General features: G+C 36.8%; 1 protein-coding gene across 1 annotated transcript in view; it reads right to left on the reverse strand.

The window, feature by feature from the left end:
• The window catches only part of LOC149534585 (vacuolar-sorting protein BRO1-like), a 69,470-nt gene extending 56,932 nt beyond the window's left edge, over positions 1-12,538 (reverse strand). Inside the window, exons 1-3 of the mRNA XM_089803269.1 lie at positions 11,671-12,538; positions 10,634-11,584; positions 9,456-9,545 (exon numbers count right to left, since the gene is read on the reverse strand). Coding sequence (XP_089659395.1) covers positions 9,456-9,545; positions 10,634-11,584; positions 11,671-12,333 — 1,704 coding nt within the window. The 5' untranslated portion in view covers positions 12,334-12,538. The remainder of the gene's footprint in view (positions 1-9,455; positions 9,546-10,633; positions 11,585-11,670) is intronic.
• Between the last annotated feature and the right edge of the window lie 427 nt (positions 12,539-12,965).

Genomic DNA, 12,965 nt, shown 5'->3' on the forward strand with positions numbered 1-12,965 from the left:
AATTCACATTTGAGCATTTTAACAAGTAATGGTTGTTGTTCAAGTATCCCCAACACATCATCAAGCCTTAGGTACTCTTCCAAAGTTTTGCAATATATTAAAATATCATTAGAGACTACCAAGAGGAATTTTCTTAGTTGTTTGCTAAAAAGTTGATTCGTGCACAACTAGAAACTAGCAAGGGCATTGTTTAGTCCAAAAGGCAAGACAAGGAACTCGAAGTGCCCAAAAATGACATCTAAAAGTTCTTTTGTGGACATCTTCCATCCTCACTCTGATTTGGTGGTATCCTAGACATAGGTCAACTTTTGAGAAGTACATTGCCCCATGAAGCTCATCAATTAGTTCATCTACAATAGGAATGGGGTAACAGTTTTTTAGTGGTCTTTTTATTAAGGCCACTATAATCAATGTACATCCTCATTGTGCCATCTTTCTTTTTAATCAATACTACAAAGGAAGCAAAGGGGCTAGAACTACATTGAAAATGTCTCATTTCTAATAATTCCTTTATGGTTTTCTCAATTTCTTCTAAATATTTTCTTGGATGTCATAGGTTGTAGTGATAACATGCTTCACCCCTTCCTCAAGTTCAATAGAGTGTTTGAGACCCCTTTTTGGTGCAAATCCTAGAAGAATGTCACTGTAGTAAAGAATAAAGTACTATTGTACTTGTTGCTTGTTAAAACTAAAGCGGGTCAGGTAGTTAGGAGGTGAGGGAATGCGTCGGTTGGTTTTCCCAACCAACCGAACCTTCTATAAGTACTTGGATCATTGTCAATGTACACATGGTGTCTTGGTATGACTAAAGATCCATCATTCCCTATGGTTAGGAACCCCCGCCTCTCATGGAGACTATTGCAACTATGGAAGTTTCCTTTCGGGGTACATTCTTGGCACTTCAGCGTGGAAAAAGCTTGGCTAAGGAATGGAAGCTGGAAAGGCAAACTTTTCAGGATTACTAGAAGGCAGAGAAAGTCGCCATGGAGGAGGCCTAGAGAATAGAGAAAACTGACTTGGAAAACAGGATTGCCATAGCAGAGGCAAAGCGCCTTGAGGGTACTACAAGGAGTTCGGGCAAAACAAAAGACAGTTGAACGTGACCTGCAACAACTTCAAGGAGCTCCGAGTATAGGACTGTCTTCCCAACCCTCTTCTTAAAATCAAGTTTTTCTATTTCAGTGTGTTTAGTAGTCATCTGGAAGATGACTTCTTTGGGGGGGGGTAGATGTAGTAAAGAATAAAGTACTATTGTACATAGCGCTTGTTAAAGCTAAAGCAGGTTGGGTAGTTAGGAGGTGAGGGAATGTGTCAGTTGGTTTTCTTAACCAACCGACCCTTCTATAAGTATTTGGATCATTATCAATGTACGCATGGTGTTTTGGTATGAATATAGTAAATCATTTCCCCGCCAATTTGGTATTGTGGTATTAAGGTACATTCTATGTTTTGCTTTGTATACATATCTTTATTATTCTGTGAACTTTAGTATTTCCATTCTACAATCATTAAGAAAAAATTTCTTTGGGATAGGTTGGGTGTCTACATGCTACATTTTCTTTTGGTTGAAGATTTGTTTTTCTAATTCTAAGAGCCTCTAGACATGTCTACATGCCATTATGATCAGTTTTCCAAATTGGGCAACTTAAAAGCATTAAAAAAAATACAAAATATAAAACTTTTTTAATATTTTTTAACATTTCTCTTTCTTATAACCCTATAAGGCCTTCTATTTGTTGAGTACGACAAAAAAGAGAGGAAAAGTGAGAGATAGACTTGAGTTGGAGCTGGAGTAGACAGACTTGTTTTTTCATTTTGTTTACAAATAGACATACCTTTCATGGATCTCCATCTTATATACATTTAAGATTTGACAACATTTATTATTCTATATATCTATGCCATATGATCCTATATTTTCTATTTACTTCAGCCACAAATTACAATTTACATTTTACGTATGTGATGGATTTATCATTTATGTTCTTTGTTTATGAATGTTAGCTTCTATTTGATGATGTTTTTGAGTTATATAAAATAAAAGGTGCATGAAATAAGTTTTAAATTATTAAAATCTCTAAATTTCAAGGGTTTTTTCACTCTCTCGATTCATAGCCGATTTCAATCCAATTCACGAGTCAAGACGACCTTGCCAATTCCGAGTTTTGGTTCTTTGTATTATATATTGTGCAGCTCATCTATTTGACCATGTCTAAAGGCTCATTCTATTCTTTTGGATGATAGCACCCTTGGGGTCTCATCAAAAAAAAGCCTTGTAAGATCACCTCTTGGCTGTTGTGATGAAAACAAAGCAGCTCATTCTATTTGACCATGTCTAAAGGCTCTTTCCATTCTTTTGGATGTAGCACCCTTGGGGTCCCATCAAATAAACCTTGTGCGATCACCTCTTGGTTGTGTTGAAAATAAAGCTCCTCGTTTCGGAAATCTTGGCAATATCTCCCTAAGGACTATATTGGATGCCGAATACTACTTCAGTATAAGAGGTGCTCACCAAATAAAAATCTTGGTTGATATGTATTCCCAAGTTGATGCTCCATTGTTGGATACTTTGTGTACATGGGGTAGTGAACCCATTGTAACTGCCTTGAATCATTTGAAGTTCGCGATTTCTAATTTCATCCTTGATGGTAATCCTCCTGGATGGCACCATGACTTGCTAAGACAATTAAATTTTTCCTTGTACGACACTTTGAATTCAAAAACCATGCTATTTGGGTGGCTTGAGAGTGTTAATTAAGTACACTCTTCCTCATTATCTTGTCTTCTTTTTCTTTGAGATTCAAATTCTTCTTTACTCATCTCATTTGTTGATGCTTCTAGTTTGTGTGTTTTTCATCTCACTATGCACCTATGTCCCAACTCCCATTTTTCCTTGCACTCAAAACATATACCCATTCTTTTCAATTGCCCTTTCTTCCCATGTTGTGTGTGATTAAGAAGGTAATGACTTTTGTTGCCAATTTCTTTCGTAGATGAGTTGGTTTTGTGATCTTGAAGGTACATTCTTGGACTGGGTCTTATGCATTGTTAATGTATTTCCAACCTTAGAGTTTTGAGTCACATATTGAAGTGGGGTCAAAGGCATATAGTAAACCACAAATTGACTCCAATGGTCCTTTAATAAAATAGGTATGTTAGTCTTTTCTTTGTAATCCAAGGTTCCATGAGTGAGACTTTTTGAACTCAATTACATACCCTTTTACAAATCTTTGGTGTTTTCATTGTGTTAGATCTTTAAAGTTTCTTTCGAAGCATTTTTTATCAAGCCATGGTGTCACCAATCCTGTGCAACTCTTTCCAAATATTAAAGGCAAATTTGATGGCATCTTCTTTAGAAATGAGACTATGAGATAGATGTTTGTCCAATTTTTGGATCCATGAATGGGCCTCGACTTTCCTTGACCTATCAAGGTTGGTGAGATTCATTTTACTTACCTTTTGGCATAGATCTTTATAAGATAGACCCCTTTCTCTTTTAAGGTTATTTCTTGTTCCAACCTCGCAATACTCTCTAAATGGAATATTCCCCCTATTATCAGGACCCATTTTCGAGTAAGATTCAACATAACTCAACTAATTTACTGTTTGGTGGATTGATTTCTTCTTCTCTTGATAATCCTTTTCCAGGTAAGAAAGATAGTTCAATGACCCAAGATGTTGACCCCAATGGAACTCTCTTATCAACATCTGAATTGTCAAAAGTGGTACCCTCCCATTAGTTTGGTTGGGTTTGTAAGTGTGAATTAAGTTCATATTTTTTAGGGTATTCTCATTTTTGCTCCATGAAATCCTGAGTTGCTCTTTCAATGTGTTCCATGAAAGCCCTCAACTCATTTGACAATTATTCACCCATTTCATTACTTTGAATAGAGTAGTTACTCGCTACGAGTTGTCTTCTTTCCCATTCAAGCCCCTTTAAGCCTTCTAGCTTAGTTTTCTCAACTATCTTTCATCCTACATGTTAGTCAAAGCAATGCTCTAATACCAATTGTAATGTCCCCCTTTGCAATATTCCTAAATTTTAACCTAGAAACACAATTCAAATAAAAATAAGCTATGTAATATTTTTTGAGTATAAGTTTACTTATTGTAGTGCCCTTTTATGAGTGAAATCCTAGTCTAGATCATGCACACAATATCAATCACTAGAGTTGACATGAAATCATAAAGCTGCCAATATATGTTTACTAAACATTAATGGGCATCATGATATCACATAAACATCATTCATATTGAAATCCAATTAAGGCAATACTAACTTTGAAGTATACTCCAATAATAATCAAATTAGGAATTTTCTTAAAACATTTCCAAACTGCAAACTCAAGGATGGCCACCTCATATTGTAAAGCATGGAAGGTGGCTCACCATCCCATACCTCAATTAATCTTGGATGTTGGTCGTCCTCCTCAATCAAGCGCAAGAGCATGAAAGGATGTTTGATCGATTCCGCCCCTTGCCCATAAGCATGGAAGACTGGCCATCCATTCCATCTCTAAGTGGAATACTTGATAAGAAGCATGAAGATTGGTCATCTCTCACCTCTCATGAATCCACAAGGTTGCTCATCCTTCACCTCTTGTGAACCCAAGGTTGGCCATCCATCATATTTGCAATCTATTTCTCTAAACTCAAAATGTATTATTCTACGAATCTACTATTACATACTTATAACAAGGAGAAACATTCTGATTACTCACAATGATCAATAATTTCTGCAAGTGCCACTATAGCATGAACACATAAATGTGTGCCTATAATTTTACTTCCGACTATTTCTGATTTCTGAATTTCCCTTATAATTGACGCTTGATCATTTGATGTCTTCTCATAGAATTAATCCCCCATACTTATAATTCCCATGAAATCTTATGCTAATTGATATTAAACAAAGGAGAGGAATACTCCTTAAATAAGAGATTACATAATATTTTCTACCACAAAAATGATCGAGAACTAAAGACATAAAAGAAAGTTACTAAAAACTAACTGAATGACCTACATGACAATTATTAGCTAAATATAATGATATTACTATACATACCCTCCCTTAATGGTCATTCTATTAAATACAACAAGTTTGTACCAAAATTTTACAAATTTGTGTCAAACCATACTGATAGATGAACTCTATACAACCCATATGCATGATCCTGAACCTCTCTAGTATCAATCAACCAATGCAATAGATAATTTTCAATGCCAACTACAATGGTTTTCTTGGAACTTCTTGTGAACAATATGACACAGTTGCACATAATCTAACTCACTGTGAGCAGACTGAGCTCCAATAAAGCATGCATCTTGAAACACAAAATTTCTCCCTCCAGAAAGTATCTGAACATTACTCTTGCCAACAACTATATACTCATTACCACCTCCAAAGATTACTGAATTATACTCATTACCACCTCCAAAGATTACTGAATTATATTCGTTACCACCTCCAAAGATTACTGAATTGGCGCAAGCCTTACAGATTTGCAAGTCTTTTGGTCATGAATACATAGAAAGCTAATTCCTTCTTGGAGTGCTCTGCAACATGAGCCTTTTGTTGAGACTATCCCTGGTTGTTTTTTTGAGCAGCCAACAACATTTTATAGAATTTCTTCATATGACCAAGTTTACCACAATAATAACTTGTCATAACATTTGCTTTGTCCTTTCCTACTGATTGGACTCACCTTTGCCTTTGTCCTTGGTAGTAAAAAAGCATGTTCCACACTAGTTTTCTTGCTGCTAGTACAAAAACCTCTGCTTCCACCTGTCCTCATGTAAAAGCTTGTTGCACAAATTATCGAGCTTCAATTAAATTGGTAGAGGTGATGTTGAGAGTTTCGATGAAGTGCTCATGTGATCAGGGTAAGCTTTTCAACATTATAACCATCATATCCTCTATTTCCATCGTGCAACCAATGGCCTCCAATTGATCGCGAGGCATTGATCTTAATTACATGATTTCACAAAGACATTTTGTCATTCATCATAATTGTGAACAAAATATTTTTGAGGAAAAAAGCTTTACCTTAATCTGACATCTCATGCAAATTCAAATAAGTCCAAAACTTCCCAACACTATTGCTTGTCAGCACTTCTGGAAGCATCATATTGGTGATGGATAGTTTGTGCAACATTATTGCTCCACAATTATGCTCATCAAACTTGTCTTGGTCTTTGTCCGCAAATATGGGACGAGCAAATTTACCAAGAAATTCCTAATTAAGGCACCAGTACTCAAAATAGTGAGCCTGCACTATTTCTAGGTATTATAATTCTTTTCATTTAACCTTTGGCTGCCTTCCAACATGATGTTGGGTAACGAAGCCATCCCTCACACTACCTGAAGGCACGGAAAACAAGAGAATCCACAGCTTTGCTTAACAACAAAAAAAAACTTCAATTTTGATAGAAAATCAGAAAAACAGCTATAAGAACTGAAAACCCACAATTTTGTTGAAAAATCAATAAAGATCTGCTGCAAACCCTAGCTAGGGCATAATTTTTTGGAAGGAAAAGCACAGCACAGTGCTTACAAATCTATAACACCCTCATTTTCTGGTGAAACATGGTAAACAAAATTTGCAATAAATGCTTCATGCGATTTAGATGCTGCCAAAAAAGCCCTAGCCGCAATTGTTAAAGAATTCATGAGCAGAAGAAACAGTGCAGAAAAAGACCTTCATGCAGCTTTTAAAAAACCTTGCACACAGCTTGAAACGTACACAATATGCAACAAAAGACCCTAGTTGCGAACTTCAGAAAAAGCAGCAAAATTAGTTGCAGGGCAAAAAACCAATCATGCAACACTCAGATAGATAAAACACAGCGAAAAGGAAATCTTCACATGCATAAACCAGTTGCAGAAAAAAACCCTTGTCACATGGGCTCAAACAACTGCAGCAATCACAGTTTTTTGCAGGATTTCCCCAACAAGCATCACACAAAACCTCAGCATACCCACGGTTTTAAAAAAACATTCAAAAAAGAAACAAAAATGTGTTTCAATTTCAGAGAAGAAAATTCCACATATTTTTCTTTAAAAAAAATCATCAAAGAAACTTCTAGTTCACAAAATGAAAAAACCTCACAATTTTATCTTCAAAAAAATGTCAAAATAAAAATTATTTCACACAGTGGAAAAACCCCATGATTTTTGTTTTAAAATCTGATCAAAAAAATTTAGAAATTAACAGGTAAAAAGATCATGATATTTACTATCAAAAATTCACCTCTACTCTGTTAACATGAAATTATAATCAAAATTAAACAAAAGAGAGGAATATTCTTTAATAAGAGATTGCTAAAGATCTTTCCATAACAAAAACCATTACAAACTAATAACATAGCTAAAAACTAACTAAATGACTTACATAACCATTATAAGCTAAATATAACAATATTACTTTAATTTAAGAGTCACAAATAGCATCTCTCTATAGGGGATACAATTAATCGCTGCTTCCTTGATAGCATTTGATAAAACATGCACCTTTTTGGAGGAAACGCTGCCAATAACAATTGCTTCCTTTTGTGTTTCTTTTGCTGGGACTAAAGTTTCATAAATTTGAAATGCTGCAATCTGAGTCTATGGCTGGGGCATGACATTGCTTGTTTTGTACTATTTCCTATTTACTAATAGGGCATAGGAACTAATTACAAGCTAAAAGTTATGTTTTTTTTCCTTAATTCTAAGCTGCTATGACTTTATTGATTTTAATTTTTTGGTCTGTCATTTCCCACTCGCTAGGATTTATTTCTATTTTCTTAAAAAAGAAAATGACATCTACAATTAGGAGAAATGGTGGCAAGCCTCAGGCCCTGGTCAAGAAGCTTCGGCAGCAGGTACTGAGCAAGGAATGTTTGCTTACAACCATTGTAATCACAACATGAGAGGAAACAATATATGCATGTGTATGTATGCATACATATATTTCCAGATAAAGTGTTTTATTGATTGTGTAAAATAAACTTCCGAAGGGGAATCTAGCAGAAATCTAAATGCAACCTTGTTTGCAAATTACAGATTGTTTCCAACTTGTGTGTGTGTGTGTGTACGCAGCTATATATATGCTCATCTAAATAACCTTTGGAAGGGGTATCTAGCTGCAATCTGAACTTAAACTTGTTTACAACTTGGGGGTTCTTTGAGTTAAGTAAAACTCTAACTGCACAAACCTTTATCTAGAAATCATTTGAGATGAAGCCAGAACTAACAGAATCTGTTTGCAATCAAAATTTAATGATAATCAAAATGATTCTATATGTAGTCCTTAACTTAAACAGCACAAATGGCAATTTTTGGGGAGATCCCAGCTTGATGATAGCTTAGTAAGCAAACACGGAGACTAATTGACTAACTTGACAACTTGCAAGTTTTCCAACACACTACACCAAATCAGGCAGAATAACCAGTTTTCGCTGGGATTTGGCCAAGTTTTACACTTAAACCCATAAGTTCTTGGAATAAAAATGCTTGGCATTAAGATAAAATAGAACCCAGGTGATTTAAACCATTGCACTTCATTTTATTTTTTGACGTTTTATGGTCTCACTGCACCCAACATAAGATGTCTTCAGCATCCACGTGACAAGAACGCACTAAGAGAGGGGATTGGAAGAATGAATTTTGATTAGGAATTGTGAGGACATGCGCTAGAGGAATGTTGAAAATATAGAGATAAAATTATGATAGATGGCATTCATCATGAAAGTTCCATGCGGTCTCAAATGCCTTCAGTAGGTCTTTGTGCTAAGGGGTTCTGCCCCTCCACCATCCCATCCAATACTGCGACAAGGACTGTCCAAAGGGAACTGCCTCTCAACCCCATTGGAGACTCCACCCCGAATCCCCCACTTGTCACAATCCCCATGTTGTCTCCAGATTCAAGTAATTGGTCAATCTGTTTTGAGAATCCGTGGGACCATGTCATTTATCGATATGAGGTCATATACATGTAATATATGAAGAATGACAAACTGGTGACCAAAATAGACTTACGTGTTCTCTAATGCACTAGTTCCTTTTATTATTGTTATACTTGTTTTCTATTTTGTTTAGTCCTAAGTCCAAGTCAATATTTTTTGCCACAAAATCCGAGTTTTCAAACTACAGAAAATACTATGAAGATTGGTAAGCTTTTGTGTCAAATTATAACTTCATCATGGTATGTGACTTATGAATTACCCCTAAAGGCATAACGAATCTCCCCAGAGCAGTCAAACAATGAATAAGGAACAAGATCAAATGTGAGCTAAGACACTCATGTCATAGAAGCTTGATGACTATATGCAATGGTTCAGCAAATCCAGTGCTTGAGCGAGTAACAGCCTCAGGAACCTACTCAAACAAAAAAGAAAAAGAGGCTGGATTTTTTGACATATCCTTACAGATTCTAGAGGAAAAAAACATGAAAAAGAAATTACGCAATACTCACTAGACTTTGCTTCAATGCCCCTACAATAGCATCCTCGTTACCATCCAAGGACATGATTGGCCTTGAAAGATTTGGAAGAGCAGATTCTATCTGCATGCAAGAAAACATCAGTAGAAATGTGAGTAATTGTTATCCATAAGCTTTTCAATCTTAAGTTTAAAACATGAAAAATCACTAAAGCTAATGCAATCCCTTTGAACTATTCAGAGAAACCAATTGAAAATGATAAACAAGAGTCCCAATGCATTAGAAAACATATCAAACTGTGTTTAAATGCATATCACATACACCTCATTATTTAACAACAGTCTAACCAAAATATGGACTATCATGATCCATAACTACCAAAAAGGTGTGAAATTCAACTAGCATAACAACTGAGTGACTGACAGCCCATGCTCTTATTCAATCTAACAATCAAACAACCTTCATCCAAAGTTTATGGCCTACAGGCCTGTAACCTTGGTCAAGACTAAAACGGAAAAACCTCAACTTGAACTCTAGCAACTATCATTCTAAATTTGTGGAACAGTGAAGGGTTTAAATTAGAATTGAAAACAGTTGGTCCTCAAGGTTCGGTTAATGATGGTAATTAAAAGCGAAGAGAAGACAGGTAAAAAAATTATACTGACAAAACCAGGCAACGCCACAAACAAATAGTTCCAATAAAAGATAATATGCAAGAATCCAAATGAGAAAGATACATTTTAGTTGTAAATTATAGAGCATGGCATTAAGCAACAAAATTTGACATCGACATCCATAGAGTTATACAATCAACTCCAATACTTTAATATCGAAAAGACATGTATACTATCAGAAGAAAAGTTTTAAAAAGTATTAAAGGTGGGTGACATTTGAAAATATAATCACAAAAGAAAATAATGTCAATGGGGAGACTTCTGTACATGGAACGATCATATCCCTCTGTGTCATAAAGTGATCGCCAGTCAGTGATGTTCATCATGTCATCAAACTTAGATTTTAAGTTTGTCCCATAAATCATGGAATTTCCATTTTAATCTCTAATATTTTCGGAATGGTGATTTTAACGTAAATGAGAGTAGATTAGAAAAAAAAACAAAATTGAGAGACGGGCAGTAGAAAACAGACAGAGACAGAAAGAGATTAAGCCCGCCAAAAAAGAAAAAGACGAGTGACTTAAGTCAGCAACTTACTGGTTTGCAGTCGAGAATACTCATCAAAGGATAGTTGTCTCTTATTGCACGCTCAATCCGTCCATCACTTTCAGTTGCCTGTTTCAAATTTGAAGCAAACCTATTCAATCTATCCTGCAAGTTCTTAGTCAAAGTGCTGGACTGGGGCCTAGTCCATCGCGTTCCGAATTGTGTCCTGAACTGAGCATCCTCTCTCGATTCTTTCTGCAACAACTCTTCAGTTTGCACAAGCAATTCTTGATTTACTCTTCTAAGGTCTTTTAACTGCTGCATTTCAGCTTGCAGACCTGCAGGTCCACCACCTACCTGTACAGCTTCAACATCTTCCTTGAGCGGTTCAGGAAGAGTAGCATTTCCTTCCAAAGCATGAAGAGAATCGGGAAGATCCATTTCTTTCAGCTTTACTCTAGTAATCTCACTCTCTTGCTGTAATTTTTCAGCCTGTGCTCGAATTGTCTCATCAACCATTTCCGTGTACCTGGAAAGAGCCTTTGCGCTACTGTCTGGGACAAGTTGGGCAAACATTTTTTCCTTACTAGCATCCAGACACTCATGCATGGGCGTTGACTTAACCAGAGAAGCTGTAGGCAAAGCTGGTAAGGAATTAAATGCAGGAACTCTCATTAGGTATACCCTATCGTTTTCTTTAGTTGCCCTTTCCAAATTTCGATTAATATTGCTCTCCAATTTATTGACTGCGTCCAAAAGTGGTCCCGCCACTCCTTTCGCATATTTCTTTGCATCAGAAAGTGTAGCAATTCCAGCTTTTAGCCGAGCAATTTCTTCTGCAATTTCCTCCTTGTCGTGTAGGTCAAGGCTTAATCTATAACAAGCTTCAGCATTAAATTGTGCAGCTTTAAGCTGCACATGTGCAATCCATGTCCGATCAAAGTGTTGATTGAGAGGTGGGAGATTCAGGGCAGCATGTGCTTCTTCATAGTAAAGACTAACCTAGCAATTCAAGCATAAATCAAAATTCAAGCTAAGGTCTTCTTTGAGCACAAAAAATCACTATAGTTATGAATAGAATCACTGACCTGTCTCGCAACCTTGGAACACAAAGCGTGCGGTTTGCCGTCTGATATAACCTTTTCGAAAAAGCACTCCTGCGCCTGTGCAAGCATAAGCCTTTCCAACATGCCCGCACACTCTACAGAGACATCCAGAGTGCAGGACCCGAGTGAGGCTTTCATTGAAATATTATCCCTCAAAAAGGCAAACACTCCAGCAGCCGCTTGGAAGGAATTGCACGCTTGCTTGAGGCCGTTGGGGCTTGTCCGATCCCCTGCAAGCGCGATCTGGCTGTGAATGGCGGCCAAATTAAACAGAATTGCGGCCTTCTCAAAGTGGATGTTATGCTGGGATGCTTTCTTGTTCTGCTTGAAGGCATCGTACCAGGTGAAGGCGATGGTGTGGACATGCTCCCTCTCGGTGCTGATTGGGAAGCGTGACTCCATTACACAGAGAGCCCTGTAATAGCTCTGCAACAGATCCCGCCGCACCTCCAACGTATCCGACGCCTTTTCCACCTCGTTCCGCAACTCCTTTACCCTCTCCAGATCCTCCTCTACGTTATGCGCTTCCCGCTCTGAGTAGTGCATTGCCACATACTGCCTCAGCGGCCTGTACAGATCGATCGACCCTGTCTTCTTCTCATGGATGCCCAGCATCACATTCACAGCCACCGATGCCGCAGCCATATCCTCAGTTCTCTCTTCAGTACCAGTTCAGGTGCAAATTGACAGGAAATTCACACAGAACTATGTTTCATTCGTCCAACCAAACAGTCAGCAGAGCAAATAAAAGGGCACAAAGACGAATACGAACGAGTATGCAGAGCCCGGGTTCGCTTACGCGTTAAGAAAAATACTTTTTCCCAAACCAAATAAAAGTCCACACCAAATTAGTTAATGTGAAAATTACAACACTAATTTATAACCCCTAGTTTTTGGCGGATGTTTCAAGATGTTTTTGTTTTTTTAAGTTGGGGATTTATGAAAGAGGGCTTCCTAAAAATAAAAATAGAGTTATGAGTAAGATCTTTTTGGGAATGTTTAAAGCTAAATGCTTTAATGAATAATGAATTATAAAACTTATTACAGTTTTTCATTCATTTCGTAGTGGGATTTAGATTGGAATAGGCATCGGTAAATTTTTAAATCTCAAATCCTCTGTTTGGGTGTGTTAGGTCGAAATTGAGAATAGGAATATGCATTCCAATTTTAGCCCAAAAATGAGCATTTGTTATTCCACCAAAAGCAATTCGTATTCCAATTTTGACTTTTTCATATTTCATAAAATTTTCAAGTCCACACATGAACACAAGGAGTGA

Source organism: Cupressus sempervirens, chromosome 10 (genome assembly GCF_028749045.1).
Source record: "Cupressus sempervirens isolate cs-2001-9-10 chromosome 10, ASM2874904v1, whole genome shotgun sequence".
NCBI lineage: Eukaryota > Viridiplantae > Streptophyta > Pinopsida > Cupressales > Cupressaceae > Cupressus > Cupressus sempervirens.